Source organism: Nerophis ophidion, linkage group LG28, assembly GCF_033978795.1.
Source record: "Nerophis ophidion isolate RoL-2023_Sa linkage group LG28, RoL_Noph_v1.0, whole genome shotgun sequence".
Taxonomy (NCBI): Eukaryota; Metazoa; Chordata; class Actinopteri; order Syngnathiformes; family Syngnathidae; genus Nerophis; species Nerophis ophidion.
Genome location: NC_084638.1, coordinates 25,093,433 through 25,114,870, shown reverse-complemented (window position 1 = coordinate 25,114,870; position 21,438 = coordinate 25,093,433). Strand labels below are relative to the sequence as shown.

The 21,438-nt window shown below is 40.8% G+C and overlaps 1 protein-coding gene across 6 annotated transcripts; it reads right to left on the bottom strand.

Annotated features, from left to right (window-relative positions):
* Positions 1 to 4,572: 4,572 nt before the first annotated feature.
* On the bottom strand, positions 4,573 to 21,223 carry LOC133545002 (gastrula zinc finger protein XlCGF8.2DB-like). Of its 6 annotated transcripts, XM_061890285.1 has the most exons (5): positions 20,833 to 21,218; positions 17,357 to 17,424; positions 17,212 to 17,277; positions 12,801 to 12,969; positions 4,573 to 7,626 (listed from the first exon to the last, which is right to left on the bottom strand). In XM_061890285.1, the coding sequence occupies exon 5, from the start codon at positions 7,499 to 7,501 to the stop codon at positions 6,506 to 6,508; it is 996 nt and encodes a 331-aa protein (XP_061746269.1). In that variant the 5' UTR covers positions 7,502 to 7,626; positions 12,801 to 12,969; positions 17,212 to 17,277; positions 17,357 to 17,424; positions 20,833 to 21,218; the 3' UTR covers positions 4,573 to 6,505. The 6 variants fall into 6 exon arrangements, with proteins under 6 accessions (XP_061746269.1, XP_061746268.1, XP_061746271.1 ...); XM_061890284.1 differs by lacking the exon at positions 12,801 to 12,969; XM_061890287.1 differs by lacking the exon at positions 17,357 to 17,424.
* Positions 21,224 to 21,438: the final 215 nt, after the last annotated feature.

Sequence of the window (21,438 nt, the reverse complement as noted above, 5' to 3'; positions counted from 1 at the left end):
GCCATCTTGAGCCGGTCAAGCTGCGCGCGCAGCTTTTGAAAGCGTTCCGCCCACAGTGGTGACAACGGAAGTGAATCATATGTATATGTATATGTGTATAAATGTGTGTGTGTATATAGATACATATATATATGTATATATATATATATACATATAAATATTTTCATCGAAATAATGTGATTAATACAAACAAAATGTGATTTAAATAAAATTAAAATGTGTCTAGATAGTTCATTATTTTAGTATGCACTAAGCAGAAAAATTAGAATAAACTAAGGACTGGGTTTGTTTATTTTAAAAAAAAATATTAACATTGTTTGTAATGATGTTTAGGAATACAGAAGTGTAATTTGTTTCAAAATGAGAAGAATTGAATATTGTATTATACACACATACATCATTGTGTGTGTTGCTGATATTTATTTATATTTATATATGTTTCAAAATTAGAATGATAGAATATTCTGTAAACATAACATAATAGGAATCCATCCATCCATCTTCTTCCGCTTATCCGAGGTCGGGTCGCGGGGGCAGTAGCCTAAGCAGAGAAGCCCAGACTTCCCTCTCCCCAGCCATTTCGTCCAGCTATCCCGGGGGATCCCGAGGCATTTCCAGGCCAGCCGAGAGACATAGTCCTCCCAACATATCCTGGGTAGTAGAGATGTCCTCGGCTGAAACTGCAGAAAGACACCCGTCTCCCAGTGGCCGACCTTCCGGCCGCTGTGCGCGACCCCACAGTTACCTCGGGTTGCTAGTCTGGTGGAAAATGTTCTTGTCGACATAGCAGGATCTGTAGTCTGGCACGTACTACGGAAGCTCTAGTACGCCACTCCTGCTGAGGCTGCACAGCAGTGAGAAATCACCAGCAATCAGCGCACCTGAAGCTGATCATTACAACCTGCCATCCCGTGCCAGAACCTAGCTACCTATCCCATACAGTAAGCTGTATGACATGCTCTATGCAATCCCGCTCTCTCTGTGCTTTCTCCTCCAAGTTTCATGTCGTTCCCCCTGACAAGCTTTTTGTCTCATCTTCCCTGTTGTTCCTCTCTGGTTCTCTGGCTGCCCCCCTTGGATCTCGACCTCCCGCCTGGATACGGACCTTTTGACGCCTCTCTCTCGGATCTACGTGCCCATCCTGCCCCTTTTGGACTTGCCTCTCACTCAACACACCTGTAACACTCTACAGCTAATCTCCACACCCACACCCACACCCACACCCACACCCACACCCACACACACATATATATGTATATAGATATATGTATATATATATATACATATATATATATACATATATCTATATACATATATATATACATACATATATATGCATATATATATATATATACATATATATATATATAGGGGATAGGTTGATTGGCAACACTAAATTGGCCCTAGTGTGTGAATGTGAGTGTGAATGTTGTCTGTCTATCTGTGTTGGCCCTGCGATGAGGTGGCGACTTATCCAGGGTGTACCCCGCCTTCCGCCCGATAGTAGCTGAGATAGGCGCCAGCGCCCCCCGCGACCCCAAAAGGGAATAAGCGGTAGAAAATGGATGGATGGATGGATATATATATATATATATACGTATATATATACACACATATATATACACATATATATATATATACACATATATATATATACACATATATATATACACACATATATATATATACACACATATATATATATATACACACATATATATACACACAGATATATATACACACATATACATACATATATATATATATATATATATATATATATACATTAAAACATAGAGCTATACTACACCCCTGTTGCTGTGCCGTCAACTCCTCCAGTACATTACAGTGTTGCTAGTCTCTCTCAGGTGCCACAAGCTTCTACTGTGCAGGTGAGATGCATGAAAAGAACAGGAAGAGTTTTTCGTGTCAGTACCGGTCTGTGACACATTTGCAATCCCAGGCCGCTTGGAAACATGTTACACATTTTACAAACAAATAATTGATCACTTCCATGGTTATTGCCCGGGAAAGGGTGGAGTGCCATCTCCGGGTTGAGGAAAAGGTTCAATTAGGCAGCAGTATGATAAAATACAGATGCAGATATAACAATGCTGTTATGGCTGGAGGAGGGAGTTGTGACGACACAGACACTAGAGGGCAGTAATGATAATGATAAACAATACTAACTAATAACTAACCTAAGTAAATGGAGTGTGACTAAACCCAAGATAGAGAGTATGATTAGCTGAAGTGTGTGTAACCTAATGTTGAGGAGAGCGAGAGGAGGGACTAAGCAGGAGGGCGGTCCGTGCACAAGCAAGCCGTCGAGGGCAGGAGAGAAGCGACAAGGTCCGTGTCCAGGCGGGGGTCGAGGAAGGCAGTCCTAACCCACAAATGAACAACGGTAGGTCACAATGGGTAAGACTCGGGAAGGCACTGTGGAGGACAACAGGGACATCAGAACACGGGGGGAAGAACGCAGTGAGAGACAGAGAACATAAGGCATGTCGGCTTATGGTATAAAAAGGGTAACTAAGTTCCCACAAAGGATCCTTGGCTCCACTGGTTCTTTATCCAGCTCGCCCTCATCAGTCCCAGGTTGCAAGATTGCCGATCGCCCACAGCCTTGCCGGCATGCTGGCGGAGGTGCTGGAAGACCTAGCTAGAGTTTGAGACCACGCCGTGACAAACACAAAACAAATGAAATGGGAGACCCATATATCATAGAACAAGAATAGTCACTACAGTACTGTAAATTCCGGACTATAAGCAGTTTTTTCCCCTATGCTTTGATCCCTGCGTCTTACAAAACAGCGCAGATAATTAAAAAAATGTTCTTTGCTGACGGCCATAATGCAAACAAAAACAAAGCAAAAACAGTGATAAGGTGTTAAGGTCTGTGCTATGGCGCCATTTTTTAGACAAGTCCTTCCATTTAGTCCTTTCAACCGGAAGTAGAAGTGCTTTTCCGTACGGATTCTTCATTCAGCACCCCGAGAAGCATTGTAAGTTTTACAATATAACTAAAACAATTCATGGTTACTAAAACGTCCATTGTGTGATGTCTGTAGGAGAGTTTTCATGCATGTTTGTACATGCTGTTGTATTGTAATTAAACTACCATTGTTAGCATTGGCTAATATGCTAACATGTTAATGAGTGTGCGTTAGTATTATTAACTTACAATGACATTCTTTTCATATTGCTTCAGTTTTACAAATTCTCGAGTAAATTAACCAAAAGGCCACCACAGAGTTATTAGAGACCGAATGTCCCTTTGGGACAGAGGACCCTGTTGTATTTCAAAGGTTTTATTATTATTATCATTATTATACCGCCGCCTCTTTGAGCTGTAATTTGACCCCCTTACCATGCTTCAAAACTCACCAAATGTGACACACACATCAAGACTGGCGGAAATTGCGATCTAATCAAAAAACCAAACCCCAAAACTCAAAATTGCGCTCTAGCGCCCCCTAGGAACAAACACAGACACAACTGCTTGTATCTTCCGTTAGGAATGTCATAGAGACATGAAACCTCTATGTAGGTCTGCCTTAGACCTACATTTCCTATACTTACATCCTTCGGCAAAAATCAATAGAAAGTTGGCAAAAACCCCTTCAAAACAAAAGTTTCCTAAAAAATTTAATTGTTGCCTCTTTGAGCTGTAATTAGACCCCCTTAGAATGCTTCAAAACTCACCGAACTCGACACACACATCAGGACTGTTGAAAATTGCGATCTAATAAAAAAAAAAAAAACGCCAAAACTCACAATTGCGCTCTAGCGCCCCCTAGGAATAAAACACTGACAAATCTGCTCTTGGGAAGAAAACACAAGACAAAACTGCTTGTAACTTCTGGTAGGAATGTTGTAGAGACATGAAACAAAAACGTCTATGTAGGTCTCACTTAGACCTACATTTCATTCATTTACATCCTTCCGCAAAAATCAACAGAAAGTTGGCAATTACCCCTTCGAAACTAAAGTTTTGTAAAAACCCGTCACCTTTTTCCAAACAAACGCGTTTGTTGTGTCGGCTTCAAACTCGCACAGGAATGAGATTGAACCCTTCTGATTAAAAGTTGCGCAAAGAGTTTTTCTAACTGCTCCGGTTTTGATTTTACGAGCCTTCAAAGAACTTCTGTGCTGCTGCTGATGCGCTGCTGCCGTCTCAAGATGGCCGCTTAAAAGCAGGAAGGGCCAGCGTGACCACACCATGCAGAGAAGGTAGGTACTGTGCGGGTAAAGCTATATTGACTGGGTGAAAGAAGGAGGCACCAGTTTGACTCCAGGATACAGAGAAGGTAGGTAACGTGCAGGTAAAGATATGTTACCTGGGTGATGTCAGGAAGCCCCAGAGTGTATGGCTGACAGAAAAAAGCACCAGTGTGACCCCAGGATGCAGGGAAGGTAGGTAATGTGCAGGTAAAGATATGTTGAATAGGTGAAGGCAGGAACCACCAGCAAAAGTGGGTCCCGTCCATCGCTGCTTGCAGCTTTAATTTATTCGGTTCCGCTGGCTGTACACTGATTGGGTGTTATTACAAATGAATAAGTACTCTGTGAGGATTTGGACGTCATTTAATGACATTTCTTGTTCAAGGACGACGTATACAATGGAACAACAAGATGGATGTGCAGGGCTGAATTAAGCGTAATCGTGTGAAAATATAAGCTTTCATCCGTGTTTTTCACGTTCTTTCAGTTGAGAATTTTGTCTAAAAAGGGTGTCAGCAACCTGGAGCATTTTTAAGAAAATATTGAAAATGGAAGAAGATGGGGGGGAGGGGGTAAAATACAAACAAACGCAACATGTAACATCTTCCACTCCTACTTTTGTCTCATTTTGTCCACCAAAAGTTTTATGCTGTGCGCCAATGCACAAAAGTGTGCTTTGTTGATGTCATCGACTTGTTGGGAGTGCTACTCGGGAATATTTGGTCAGTGCATGACTGCAAGCTAATCAATGCTAACATGCTATTTAGGCCAGGTGTACGTACATATTGCATCACTATGCCTCAATTGAGCTAATTTAATACCCTTTACTTGTATCATCTTTGCATATAATTCAGTTTTGCATGTCTTATGACACATGTCAGACAGTGGTTTGTGCGCCATGTTGTTCCAGACCACAGCAAACATTACCTGTGGTTTCCATTTACCTGGACACACACATCTATGGCCATTTAAAAGCCAGTAATTTCCAGGAGTTATCTCACCCTCTGAGTAACCTCTGATTTTGGCATGTTTTTTAATGTAAAAATGTGTAGAATAAATATAAAATTTAAACATTTCTGTCAACGAAGATTTGTTTCAGCCTGCGACACATAGTCATTTTGATAGTAGGCTGATATGGCCGCTTACATTACGTGTTGCCTTCATTATTAATATTTGCGCCTATAGACAGATTTTTAGGGACCGATGTCCCTTTGAGACAGAGGACCCTGTTGAATTTCTAAGGTTTTATTATTGTTATTATTATTATCTATTATTATACCACCGCATCTTTGAGCTGTAATTTGACCCCCTTAACATGCTTCAAAACTCACCAAATTTGACACACAGATCAGGACTGGCGAGAATTGCGATCTAATCAAAAAACCAACCCCAAAACTCAAGATTACGCTCTAACGCCACCTAGGAAGAAAACACAGACAAAACTGTCTCGTAACTTCCAGTAGGAACGTTGTAGAAACATGAAACAAAAACCACTACGTAGGTCTCAGTAAGACCTATATTTCATACACTCATATCTCCAAGCTAAAATCAACAGGAAGTTTGCAATTCCCCCTTCAGTACAAAAGTTGGCTAAAAGAATTTCGCTTTTTTTCAAACATTATCTCCTCTGAGGCCGTTTGTCGTTTCAGCTTCAAATAAGCAAGAGAAGAGAGATTGAACCCTTCTGATTAAAACTTGATGAAAGAGTTTTAATTACTTCCCCGGTTTGGATTTTATGAGCGCGCAAAGAACTGGTGCTCTGCTGCTGTTGTGTGTACTGCTGTCACAAAATGGCGGCTTCCTGCTCAGAAAAAACTGCTTCTAACTCACTGTAGGAATGTCATACACACATGAAACAAAAACCTCAATATAGGTCTCATTGAGACCTATATTTCATACACTGACCGCCCCCAACTAAAATCAACATAAAGTTTGCTAATCCCACTTCAATACAACAACCGCATTCCTTTCACAATGCATTAGAAACTCTAAATGGTGGCACCAAGGCGTCCTTATAAAATGCCCAAGCCACTTTACAATTGTTATTACTATGAGACTGATGTATAACATGTGTATACATCTTTTTCTCTGTGTAATAGTCCATCCATCCATCTTCTACCGCTTCTCTGGGCTTGGCTCGCGGGGGCAGCAGCCAAAGCGGTCCCGTTCAACGTTGCTTGCAGCTTTAATTCTATTTTTAATTTTGTTCCCAATTGGCTCTTTTAATGTTTTGGGTTGCCAACCCCTGATCTAAAACTATAAAAATAAATGTCTCATTTCAGTGTGTTTTCATGTGTCTTTTTAGGGAAGGGTTTTGTCCAAAAACTTTGCCACAAACTGAACAGGAAAAAGGCTTCTCTCCAGTGTGTATTTTCATGTGTATTTTGAGATGGGGACTTTGCCTAAAGCGTTTGCCGCACACTGAGCAGCAAAACGGTTTTTCCTCAGTGTGCGTTCTCATGTGTATTGTTAAAGCATGGTTCTGTCCAAAATCTTTCCCACAAACTGAGCAGGAAAAAGGTTTCTCCCCGGTGTGTATTCTCATGTGTATTTTCAAACAATGATTGTGTTTAAAACCTTTACCACACACTGAACATGTGAAAGGTTTCTCCCGGGAGTGAATCTTTATGTGCGCCTTCAAATGCGCCTTCTGTGAGAAACTTTTACCACAAACTGCACATATTAATGGTTTCTCTCCCGTGTGCTTTCTCAGGTGTCTTTTCAAACATTGACTTCTTATAAAATCTTTACCGCACACTGAACAAGTGAAAGGTTTTTCTCCGGTGTGTATCTTGGCATGTTCTTTAACATGGGACTTCTGCGAGAATCTTTTGCCACAAACAAAGCACATGAATGGTTTTTCCCCCGTGTGGATTCTCTTGTGCACGGTCAGATAGGCCTTGCTGCTGAAAGTTTTGTCACACTGAAAGCATTTGTTGTCATCTTTAGAGTCTTCATCATCAGTGTCAGGAGAGTGTGAGGTTGTGTCCTCACTATCTGATAGTGGAGCTAAGAGCTTGTCTGCTTGTGATCCTCCACAGTGGTCTCCATCAGCTTCTGTTGTCGTGTGTTGTGTTGGAAGCTCCGCCTCTCTCTTCTCCTCACTTTCACCTTTGACATCATCAGCTTCACTCTTTACAGGGACACCAGTCCCTGGAAACTCTAACCATTGAAACTCCTGACTGATGCTGTGTTCCTCCTCTTCCTCTTTAATGTGGCGGAGCCCTGGCTCCTCCTCTTCCTTTTTAACGTGGGGTGGCTGTGGCACATGCATTGTCTCTCTGAAGTCGGGGGTTTGTGGCTCCTCCTCTTCCACTTTAATGTGAGGGAGTTGCGGTGTCTCTATCCAGCTGGAGGTCCACTCCTGCTGCCCAGGGGAGAGGTGTTCTTCACTGACGTCTGCAGGACGCAAGACAAACACAAGCATTGCTCAGTCACCGTATTTTCCGAGGAATGACTAAATCAGGTCTGTCAAGATGGGGTACTGAGTGTACATTAATAAGAAATAAAACAAACTTTTTGGATTTTAGCAAAAGACTGCAATGAAACTAAAGTGAACATGTCATACTAGCGATCAGCTTAGGTTTTTGTTTCTTTTAAAATTCAGGGAATAAGTCCCTGGAGAGAGGTGGATTTTGACTTTATTAACTAAACAATTGTATGAAATATTAGACTATAGAATACAAAAGTACTTTATTGCTGGGGGAAATTCAGCACCACAGTTAGCTCACAGTAAAAAAGAAACACTGAGGTATTTTTTTTTTACATGTGAATAATATAAATACAGTCTTTTATACAGCACAATTCACATGTGAATAATATAATTACAGTCTATTATCCAGCATCATTCACATGTGAATAATATAAATACAGTCTATTATACAGCATTATTTACATGTGAATAATATAAATACAGTCTATTATACAGCATTATTCACATGTGAATATAAATACAGTATTATACAGCATTATTCACATGTGAATAATATAAATACAGTCTATTATTCAGCATTATTGACATGTGAATAATATAAATACAGTCTGTTATACAACATTATTCACATGTGAGTAACATAAATACAGTCTATTATACAGCATTATTCCCATGTGAATAATATAAATACAGTCTATTATACAGCATTATTCCCATGTGAATAAAACAGTGTATTATACAGTATTATTTACATGGGAATAATATGAATACAGTCTATTATACATCATTATTTACATGTGAATAATATAAATACAGTCTATTATACAGTATTATTCACGTGAATAATATAAATACAGTGTAATATAGAGCATTATTCACATGTGAATAATATAAATACATTCTATTATACAGCATTATTCACATGTGAATAACAAATACAGTCTATTATACAGCATTATTCACATGTGAATAATATAAATACAGTCTATTATAGAGCATTATTCATATGTGAATAATATAAATACTGTCTATTATACAGCATTATTCACATGTGAATAATATAAATACTGTCTATTATACAGCAATATTCACATGTGAATAACATAAATACAGCCTATTATACAGCATTATTCAAATGTGAATAATATAAATACAATTTATTATACAGCATTATTTACATGTGAATAACATAAATAGGGTCTATTATTCAGCATTATTCACCTGTAAAAAATATAAATACAGTCCTTCATACAGCATTATTCACATGTGGATAATATAAATACAGTCAAGTACAGTAAAAAAGGAACATATGCATTATGCAGTCTGATGGCTGTCGGTATGAAGGACTTCCTGTGTCGTTCTGTGTTGCGTTTTGGGAGTCTGAGCCTTCCACTGAACGTGCTCATTCTTTTCGCAAGGTCTGAGTGTAGTGGGTGGGAGGCGTTGTCCATAATGGCTAGGAGCTTTGCTAGACTTCTCCTCTCCACCGCCAGAGAGTCCAGCTCCACTCCGAATTGTTTAAATATCGAGTTCGTATTGTTACGTCAAACACGCTAACCCCTTTGAAGCTGCACCACCCCCAAGTCAACCTCGCTTTAAGGAAGAGAAAGAGGAGCGTGGTGCAAACACCGCATTCAAGCAGCCTCTCCTCGGCGAGTCAGGCAGGGCTAAAGCAATGACAATTTTTTTTATATCAACGCATTTAAGACCATCCGTCCATCCATTTTCTACTGCTTGTCCCGTTCGAGGTCGCGGGGGGTTGCTTTATTGCATTAAAACTAGATTTTGACCCACTTCTATGGTGGAAGAACAATAAGTCCATATATCCTCTTACTACCAAGTTAGCCAAACTGACTTGACTTGAAACTGTTTAATGTTGCCTTTTTTATATGTAGAAGACAAGTTTTGTCATTTTATTTCATCTGAGCAACAACTGGAGGCTGTTTAATGTTGATTAATGTGGACCCCAACTTAAACAAGTTGAAAAACCTATTGGGGCGTTACCATTTAGTGGTCAATTGTACGGAATATGTACTGTACTGTGCAATCTACTAACAAAAGCCTCAATCAATCAATCAAAAAAAAAACTTTAAATGTAGAAAGGTTTTGTTAAGAAACCATTCTGAGCCTTATCTTATTTAGATTTTATTTTATATATGTTGACCACATTAACCCTGGCAATGGACCCTGTGTGTGTGTGTATGTATGTTATGCCATTGTTTACAAATTTGGTAAATAACCCAAAAATGTATATTTTGTTGTTTTCTTACCGTACCGAAAATGAACCGAACCGTGACCTCTAAACCGAGGTAAGTACCGAACCAAAAATTTTGTGTACCGTTACACCCCTATAAAACGGTAATCCTAACCGTCGGAAGCTATGTTTACCTTTATACCATTTATGTTACCGCCCTCCTACACAATGAATTACTTGCTAATTTATATGTCAATATTATCTCAATTGTTGTATATGGATGTTTATTTTCTTATACTGCTAAATAAAATATTATGTTGATCATACAATGGATCAGAATGACTGAGATCGATGCTATATTAGTAAGTAAGTGATTAAATGTTATTTATAAAGCGCTTTTCACAGATAAAATCACAAAGCCCTGTACAAAACATAGGTGAAGTAAAACAACAATTCAATGGAAACAACAGGGGAAACGTCATGAAAAGGATACAATGGCGATTAAAAATGATAGTTAAAAGGTGCATTTACTAAAAGCTTTACTGAAAAGAGAAGTTTTCAGATATTTCTTAAAAGTGTCAACACGGTCAAGATCACGGAGGGACTGGTGCAAGTTGTTCCAGAGTCTGGGAGCTATAGCCTGGAATGCCAGGTCTCCACAGGTTTTTGGTATCTTTAGAACTGTGAGATACAGTCTGGTGTGCCGTGGGAGATTATGTAATTTCACCTATTTGGGTTAAAAAAAAGTTTTATGCTAACCAGTAATTATAAGCTGCAAATAAAGTCTTGTTGTTGTGTGTTGGTGCAGTCTAGAGCTCGGCAGAGCAACTGTGTAATACTCTTCCATATCAGTAGGTGACAGCCGGTAGCTAATTGCTTTGTAAACCTTGTATCGAATGCTTAAACAAACAATAAACAAATGGTGAGTGCCCCTAAGAAAAGGTATTGAAGTTTAGGGATGGCTACGTAAAACAAAACTAAAACTGAACTGGCTGCAAAGTAAACAAAAACAGAATGCTGGACAACAGCAAAGACTTATAGCGTGTGGAGCAGACGGCATCCACAGAGTGCATCTATACATGCAGGGTTTTCAACACATTCATTTATTTGTGGCGGCCCGCCACGAAAGAATTACGGCTGCCACAAATAAAAATAAAAAAATAAAATAAATGATTTTTTTTTTTTCCCCGGCTTTTGACTGGCTCGACCGCTCATAAAAGCAATTGGACTCTGTCTGTGAATGGAGCTTGTAGTTACATATTATATAAATATTATATAAATATGTATAGAAATACATATTCTTTCTCTTGGTCATCGCCGCTGCCCCCCCCCCCCCCGCCCAAGAAAGACATGAAACTGCTACAGGAAAATACAAACAAAACAGGGAAAAGCCACTAAAATAGGAGCGCAAGACAGGAACTAAAACTACTAAGTTTAATCTTCAGCTCTCACTGGATCGGTTTGCAGACGAGTGTGAAGCGACTTTGATGGGAATCAGCACCTCCAAGTCCGAGTCCATGGTTCTCGCCCTAAATAGGGTGGAGTGCCATCACCGGGTTGGGGAGGAGATCTTGCCCCAAGTGGAGGAGTTCAAGTACCTCGGAGTCTTGTTCACAGGTGAGGGAAGAGAGGATGGTGAGGTCAACAGGCAGATCGGTGCGGTGTATTCAGTAATGAGGACGCTGTATCGATCCGTTGTGGTGAAGAAGGAGCTGAGCCGGAAGGCAAAGCTCTCAATTTACCGGTCGATCTACGTTCCCATCCTCACCTATGGTCATGAGCTTTGGGTTATGACCGAAAGGACAAGATCACGGGTACAAATGAGTTTCCTCCGCCGGGTGGCGGGTCTCTCCCTTAGAGATAGGTTGAGAAGCTCTGCCATCCGGGAGGAGCTCAAAGTAAACCCGATGTTCCTCCACATGGAGAGGAGCCAGATGAGGTGGTTCGGGCATCTGGTCAGGATGCCGCCCGAACGCCTTCCTAGGGAGGTGTTTCGGGCACATCCGACCAATAGGAGGCCAAGGGGAAGACCCAGGACACATTTGGAAGACTATCTCTCCCGGCTGGCCTGGGAACGCCTCGGGATTCCCCGGGAAGAGCTGGACAAAGTGGCTGGGGAGAGGGAAGTCTTGGCTTCCTTGTTTAGGCTGCTGCCCCCGCAACCCGACCTCGGATAAGCGGAAGAAGATGGATGGATAGAAAACCTGGGTTGATTTTGACAGGAACTTTTAATTTGGTTGAGGTCACAGTCTTTGGACTGTTACGGATTGTGGGAATAGGTTGAGAGTGGAGGACTTCTCTACTTTGCGTGTGTGCAAGTCTCACAGCTGCAGCCGGTTTGGCCCATTCCGCTGAAAATGCTTATTGTCAGCTGGAAATTTCAGGACTTTAGTTTCCGATCTGCCTCAGCTGGGTCCTGCTCCAATCTGGTTTTGCACACCTTTCTCTTTGTTTCGGATACTGATTTTTTTTATATATAATAAAAAGTTATTTCCATAGCCTTGTTGTTTGAGGAAAAATAGGGGAAAGCTAGGCCTAACATTGACGCAGCAGTTGTCATTAACTGATTGGGGCATAGAAAATGAAGCAGTGTGACTATTCAATGTCATTGGTGTTTGCGAACGTGTCTGCATATGCATCTCGCGCCGGCTTACGGTATACAAAGGGTAACTAAGTTCCCGCAAAGGATCCTTGGGTCCACTGGTCATTTATCCAACTCGCCCTCATCAGTCCCAGGTGTGCAGATTGCCGATCGCCCACAGCCTTGCCAGCATATAGGCAATCAGCAATCTGCAAACCTGGGACTGATGAGGAGAAGCTGTATAAAAAGAACATTGGACCCTAGGATCCTCGCGGGAACTTAGTTCCCTAAGATGTACCTATTTTCCTTCCGTTGCCTTGGTTTCGAGCTGTGCGTCTCGCTCCCTTGGACCAACCCCCACCCACCTTGGATCTCGACTGCATTCCCGGATCTCGACCCCCTCGCATGGACACAGACTCTGACGCCTCTCTTTCTCGCCCCTGGATCTTTCGCCTGTTTACGGACATCCTTTTAGCCTCACCCTCTTGGACTTCTAGTTTGGAACAACACCTCCTGGTTTCCAGAGCGGCCACCCTAAAATGCAGGTGTCAGGGGAAAATTTTTACAACAAAGTTCTAAAACTTAGTGATTTATCAGATACATCAGATTATAGGTGTTTTTTTTGTTTTGTTGTTGTTGCGTTTCGCTTGATTGTAAAATATTTAGATCGAGAGGGGGTGTGACATTCATATTTTGTCAATATTTATAGTGTTTTACCGTTCATACAACAATTTAAAATTCCATTCCGTTTTTAAGGCGGTCTGTCATAACGTTTTTAGCATTCAATCAGACGTTATTGTGAGGTTCTGTATCAGTGCTCCTAAAAATAGACATACCGGCCCCAGGCACATTTTTTCTCTCTAAATTTGGCCCGAGTAAAAATAATTGCCCAGACCTGACATAGAGCTACATTATTTGAAAATCATTTTCAACCCATATTCAGTTGAATATGCTACAAAGACAACATATTTGATGTTCAAACTGATAGTTGTTTTTTTTGTGTGCAAATAATCATTAACTTTAGAATTTGATGCCAGAAACACGTGACAAAGAAGTTTAGAAAGGTGGCAATAAATACTGATAAAGTTGAGGAATGCTCATCAAACACTGATTCGGAACATCCCACAGGTGTGCAGGCTAATTGGGAACAGGTGGGTGCCATGATTGGGTATAAAAACAGCTTCCCAAAAAATGCTCAGTCTTTCACAAGAAAGGATGGGGCGAGGTACACCCCTTTGTCCACAACTGTGTGAGCAAATAGTCAAACAGTTTAAGAACAACATTTTTTGAAAGTGCAATTGCAAGAAATTTAGGGATTTCAAACATCTGCGGTCAATAATATCATCAAAAGGTTCAGAAAATCTGGAGAAATCACTCCACGTAAGCGGCATGGCCGGAAACCCACATTGAATGACCGTGACCTTCGAATCCTCAGATGGCAATGTATCAAAAACCGATATCAATCTCTAAAGGATATCACCACATGGGCTCAGGAACACTTCAGAAAACCACTGTCACTCAATACAGTTTGTCGCTACATCTGTAATTGCAAGTTAAAGCTCTACTATGCAAAGCAAAAGCCATTTATCAACAACATCCAGAAACGCCGCCGGCTTCTCTGAGCCCAAGATCATCTAAGATGGACTGATGCAAAGTGGAAAAGTGTTCTGTGGTCTGACGAGTCCACATTTCAAATTGTTTTTGGAAATATTCGACATCGTGTCATCCGGACCAAAGGGGAAGCGAACCATCCAGACTGTTATCGACGCAAAGTTCAAAAGCCAGCATCTGTGATGGTATGGGGGTGCATTAGTGCCCAAGGAATGGGTAACTTACACATCTGTGAAGGCACAATTAATGCTGAAAGGTACATACAGGTTTTGGAACGACATATGCTGCCATCTAAGCGCCGTCTTTTTCATGGACGCCCCTGCTTATTTCGGCAACACAATGCCAGGCCACATTCAGCATGTGTTACAACAGCGTGGCTTCGTAAAAAAAGAGTGCGTGTACTTTCCTGGCCCGCCTGCAGTCCAGACTCGTCTCCCATTGAAAATGTGTGGCGCATTATGAAGCGTAAAATACGATAGCGACTGTTGAACGACTGAAGCTCTACATAAAACAAGAATGGGAAAGAATTCCACTTTCAAAGCTTCAACAATTAGTTTCCTCAGTTCCCAAACGTTTATTGAGTGTATTTAAAAGAAAATGTGATGTAACACAGTGGTGAACACGCCCTTTCCCAACTACTTTTGCACGTATTGCAGCCATGAAATCAAATATCTTGTCTTTATAGTGAATTCAATTGAATATGGTCTGAAAAGCATTTGCAAATCATTGTATTCCGTTTATATTTACATCTAACACAATTCCCCAACTCATATGGAAACGGGGTTTGTGTAAGATGTTGACAATACAGCAAATTGCCGTAACCGCCCTTGACTTTTCACTTGTTAATGGACGAGGGATGTAATGGTTAACGGCATAACAAGTAAATCTCCCTCCAGTGGTATCACCTCAGAGTCAACAGACTCTGAGGTGATACCACTGGTATCACCACTGGTATACCACTGGTATCACTAAGCCTTTGTCAACAGACCTACATGTCACACGAAGTGGGGCCGTATGATCAACGCCAATACAGTCATAAACCTGTGCCATATGGTGAGAGCACACTAAACAACAATGACAATTACATTTCGGGAGAATAATTGCACCGCAACACAACAGAGCACAGTCCCAGAACACCAACTCTTCCGGGACGCTACAGTTATTTTCCCCCGCTCCCTGCCGTGCGTTAAAGAGCACACTGCTGTTAGATGGACACAGGTGTTGACAATATTGGGAGACACAAACTAAAAAGTAAACAGTGAAGACGAAATCTGTACGATGTTGACAATACAGCGTCCATTGGCTGCTGTGACTGAGAGTTAAAGGGGAACATTATCACCAGACCTATGTAAGCGTCAATATATACCTTGATGGTGCAGAAAAAAGACCATGTATTTTTTTAACCGATTTCCGAACTCTAAATGGGTGAATTTTGGCGAATTAAACGCCTTTCTGTTTATCTCGCTGGAGGCGATGACGTCAGAATGTGACGTCGCCGAGGTAACACAACCACCATTTTCATTTTCAACACATTACAAACACCGGGCCTCAGCTCTGTTATTTTCCGTTTTTTTGACTATTTTTTGGAACCTTGGAGACTTCATGCCTCGTCGGTGTGTTGTCGGAGGGTGTAACAACACTAACAGGGAGGGATTCAAGTTGCACCACTGGCAAGAAGATGCCAAAGTGTCTGCCGCCAGACCCCCATTGAATGTGCCAGAGTGTCTCCACATTTGACCGGCGATGCTAAGGCAGACATGGCACAGAGATGTATGGATAACCTGCAGATGCATTTGCAACGATAAATTCAACAAAATCACAAAGGTGAGTTTTGTTGATTTTGACTGCCAGCTAATCGATGCTAACATGCTATGCTAAATGATGCTAACATGCTATTTACCGGCAGTGCTAAAGCAGACGTGGCACAGAGATGTATGGATAACCTGCAGATGCATTTGCAACTATATTACGTTTCCTTCTACCCACATTTAATGCGAAAAAAACACTTACCAATCGACGGATTTAAGTTGCTCCAGTGTCAAAAGATGCGAAAGTCCTGATCGTTTGGTCCGCACATTTTACCGGCGATGCTAACGCAGCTATTTGCCCATGCTATGGCTATGAATAGCGTCAATAGCTATTCGCTCAATACCTTCAGTTTCTTCTTCAATATTTTCATACTCCAACCATCTGTTTAAATACATGCGTAATCTGTTCAATCGCTGAAATCCGAGTTTGAATCCGAGCTAATGTCGCTATATCTTGCTGTGTTATTCCCATTGTTTGTTTACATTGGCAGCACTGTGTGACGTCACAGGGAAATGGCCAATGTCTTCGCAGAGAGCGAAAATAAGGCACTTTAAAGCTTTATTTAGGGATATTCCGAGACCGGTAAAATTTTGAAAAAAAATTCAAAAAATACAACAAGCCACTGGGAACTGATTTTTATTGTTTTTAACCTTTTTGAAATTGTGATAATGTTACCCTTTAACGAGTTGAGGAAACACGCTGTCACTCCTGTTTTTTGTCGTTGTTGTTGTCGGCCAAACTGTTGCACTGAACCACAAGGGGGCGTTGGAGAAGAACACATTTTGTTCATTCGACTACATTAGCCAAACTGTTTTGTGTTTTATTTTGATATCAAAAAGTAAACGCCATGTTTTTTTTTTTTACATTACTTGTGTTTTTTTTAATGTCACAAAGGTGTTACTTTAAAAAACATTTGACACATCATTTTGTTCATGTTTTATTGTGTATAGTTAATTCCTATACAACATATTTCTGCTCAATCTCTTAATGGATCTGTCCCAATAGAGCATCTACATGTGCATAACTTAAAAAATAAATACAAAATTAAAGCTGCAAGCAGCAATGGACGGGACCGAGTATATATGGAAGTGGCTGAGGAGAGGGAAGTCTGGGCTTCCCAGATATAAGTTAGAACAACACACTACTTTGTATTATATTGTAGTTTTTACCTTCCATAACGTGTCTCCTGACAGATATAAGTTAGAACTATACACTACTTTTTATTATAAATGTTGTAGTTTTTACCTTCCATAACGTGTCTACTGACAGCTATAAGTTAGAAAACCCGATGCTAACCGCCCATTGAAAATACATGGGTACGGCTAGTAGCTACTATTAGCAAACAGATATACTTACCAACTCGGCGTAATATCTTAACATCGACACACTCTCTCGTCGCAACTCGGCCATGATGGTCGGCACCTATAAGTTTAGAATTGGTTGTAAAAATTTGGACGGTTGTTTTAACGATATGCAGGCAAATGACAACTTTAAAACATACCGGCTTAGCCACGGCACCTGGCAGCCATCTTGGTATCAGAATCAGAATCAGACATACTTTATTAATCCCTGAGGGGGCATTAAAATTTTAAGCACAATCTCATTCAAGGTAAGACAAACATTACAGGGAGACTGAACAGGATCGCTGACGGGTCTGCCAACTTCCAGCGCCCCTTACAAAAAAGGTGAGATACAGGTAAACAAGTGGGGAGGAATGGGAGAAAAAAAATAAAATATTAAAATAAAATAAAAAAATCGGTCCAAGCCTATAGACGATGACAGTCCCTCCCTCAAGAATGTTGGTGCGTGCGCACCAGCAGCAGACGGTACGGAAAAAACGGGGGAAAATAAAAACGTCTCCCTCACTGTGTCTGCGCACGGCGGCTATCTTTGAAATGGTTTTCAGCACAGCAGTTCTTTGAAGGCTGATAAAATCAAAACCGTAGCAGTTCATCAACTTTTAATCAGAAGGGTTCAATCTATCTCATGTGGTAGTTTGAAGCCGACACGACAAACGCGCTCAGAGGAGATAATGTTTGAAAACAGGTGACCATTGTTTACAAAACTTTTGTTTTGAAGGGGGGATTGCAAACTTCCTGTTGATTTTTGCTGGGGGTTGTAAATATATGAAATGTAGGTCTAAGTGAGACCTACATAGAGGTTTTTGTTTCATGTCTCTAAAACATTCCTACTGGAAGTTACAGGCAGTTTTGTATGTTTTCTTCCTAGGAGAAGTTTTGTCTGTTTTATTTCTAGGCGGCGCTAGAGCGCAATTTTGAGTTTTGGGGTTAGGTTTCTTTGATTAGATCGCAATTTTCGCCAGTCCTGATGTGTGTGTCCAGTTTGGTGAGTTTTGAAGCATGTTAAGGGGGTCAAATTACAGCTCAAAGAGGCAAAGGTGAGTGTTTTTACAAAACTTTTGTTTTGAAGGGGGAATTGCAAACTTCCTGTTGATTTTTGCTGAAGGATGTCAGTGTAGGAAATCTAGGTCTAAGCGAGACCTACATAGAGGTTTTTGTTTCATGTCGCTACGACATTCTTACCGGAAGTTACAGGCAGTTTTGTCTGTGTTTTCTTCCTAGGGGGCGCTAAAGCGCAATTTTTAGTTTGGGGTTTAGGTTGTTTTGATAAATCGCAATGTTCGCCAGTCCTGATGTGTGTCAAATTTAGTGGGTTTTGAAGCATGTTAAGGGGGTCAAATTACAGCTCAAAGCTGCAGAATAATAATAAAGAATAAAACACTAGAATTTCAATAGGGTCCTCTGTCCCAACGGGGCATTCGGGCCCTAAAATACTTCCCTCTATCAAAAGGTAAACATCGAGTTAAAGGCATCATGAAATGACAAAAAGTTAACAAGTGTATATTAATAATGAATTAAAAAAAATGCACGCTTTGGAGCCCCTGCCTGGAAATAAAATAATGTTTGCCTTGATGCCCTAAAATTTGAGCCATCTTTTAAGGCAACATCTGCCTTGACCTAATAAGGTAAAATTTGGAGGCCTGTAGAAAAAGTTTTGTCGCTCATCCGTTAATGCTCATAGACTTTGCTTGGTTTTGGTCACAGAGGCTGACTAGAATGACATTTGAGCCATGTGTTTACAACTGAATGGAATACTAAGTGGGGGGTTCAGACTATTTTGGACTGGTCGTAGTCGATCCACAGCGATCGTTCTACCAACGAAGGGAAATTACCGTATTTCCTTGAATTGCCGCCGGGTATATAGTATGTGCCTGCAAAATAATTAGCGCATGCTTAGCATTACCCTTGGCTCAGGACTAACGCCGGGTCAAACTCGTTTCGCAAAATATTATTTTTATTAGCGCAGGTCTAGAATTTCCGTCTGGGCAACTCGTTTCTATTAAATAATTAGCATATGCCTAGAATTTCCGCCGGGTCAAACTCGTCACGTCATGAGTGACACTTCACCTGTCATCATTTTCAAAATGGAGGAGGCTGATTTCAATCATTTGAAATCGCATAAAGGGAAAAAGATTAAGAGCTATTCAGTAGGATTTAAGGTCCAAGCTATTGAATATGCTAAAAAGAACAGTAAGCAGCTATGTTTTATTAATATACCGTAGCTACGTGGGTCAAATATGAGTCATTAAATGACTCCCGCCTCCTGGTGGCAGAGGGCGCTAGTGATCCTTCTTGCGACTACTCGGCTGCAGAAAAAGTGACAACAAGCAGCAAGAGTGAGCAGCGATTGTTTATTTTTTCCTCTCGCTTGCACTTTTAACATGGAGGATTACATATCTAAAATAAAAGTTTTCTAAACTAGACTTTTAATCGAAGCAGGAGGTAATAAAGGAAGATCTCCATCGAGACAGAGAGACTTTTGAAACTGAAGAAAGATAAGGAAGACTTCTATAAACAAGTTATCGATGCTTTTGATCAGAAGGAGCTGCGCATGGACTTCATTTATATGTAAAGGTAGGACCATAATGACGTTTTTTTTTATTAAATGTGCTTTTCATGATGGTATCCTTACATCACACTCAAATTTATAAGCGCAGGCCTGAATTTACCGCATGCCTTTGGTAAGCACCGGAGTGAGAAGAGGTTTTAAAATAATTAGCGCCCCGGCGGCAATTCAAGGAAATATGGTACACTTCAACGCCCTGAACTTGTCCCAATTGTTTGTGCTGCAAACATTTTGTTGTCTACTATAATTGTTTATGATTCACAACCTTCTCAAATCTCCCCAAACCAGTCCCTAGTGTTGGTGCTCTGGAAACTAATATAGTTTTTACAATGGATCGTGAGATCGACAGGCGGATCGTGAGATCGACAGGCGAATCGGTGCGGCATCTTCAGGAATGCGAACCCTGTATTGATCTGTTGTGGTGAGAAGGAGCTGATCCGGAGGGCAAAGCTCTCAATTTACCGGTCAATCTACGTTCCCATCCTCACCTATGGTCATGAGCTTTGGGTGAGATGAGGTGGTTGGGGCATCTGCCCAGGATGCCATCCGAACGCCTTCATAGGGAGGTATATCGGGCACGTCCGACCGGTGGGAGTCCACAGGGAAGACCCAGGACACGTCGGAAAGACTATGCCTGGGAACCACTCGGGATCCCCCTGGAGGAGCTGGAAGAAGTGGCTAGGGAAAGGAAATGTCTGAGCTTCCCTGCTTAGGCTGCTGCCCCCGCGACCCGACCTCGGATAAGCGGAAGATGGATGGATGGGTTGGTTATGAATCATGAAAACTGTAGTAGACAAAACGGTGTTGCAGCACACACGATTATGACTAGTTTGGGGAGGTTTATGAATAATAACAGGTTAATAATATAAAAAAATAAACCGTTAGTGAGAAAACAACTAAATGTTTGCAGCAAAAAGGGGTCAATATGGTGAAGTCGGACGCCATTTTTTTTAACGACAAAGATTCTGTGGTTATGGAGAAAATGGACTTTGACGTCCATGAAATGTTAATAAGCAAACATGAAATATTTAAATATGACAGAATACGAACCTGCTCTGTGGGAATCCATTGGAGGCGTGAAAATAGCGTCGCTTGCTCTCTTTTGTTCTAGATAGTTCCACCTCGTACTGTGCTATCGTTTCATTCTGACACGAAAATGCTTCCTTCAATAGCCGCGCTTGGTTGAATAAATGTGTAGTAGCTCGTAAAAAATGTAATAAATGATTAAGAAAGTCTTACAAGAAGAGTCAAATCGCAGTGGACCGCGACTTTTTTTTTTTTTTGGTCATTTCCGGCAGAAAAGAGAGCGCGGACATTCTCACAGTACTGCCCCCTCTGGTGGGAAAGTGTCATTGCGCTTGACCTATTTTCTATCTACAACAGGGGTCAGCAACCTTTTTGAAACCAAGAGCTACTTCTTGGGTACTGATTAATGCGAAGGGCCACCAGTTTGATACACACTTAAATAAATAGCCAGAAATAGCCAATTTGCTCAATTTACCTTTAATAAATAAATCTATATATATATAAAAAAAAATTGTATTTCTGTCTGTCATTCCGTCATACATTTTTTTCCTTTTACAGAGGATTTTTGTAGATAATAAATGATGAAAACAACACTTAATTGATCAGTTTAAAAGAGGAGAAAACACACAA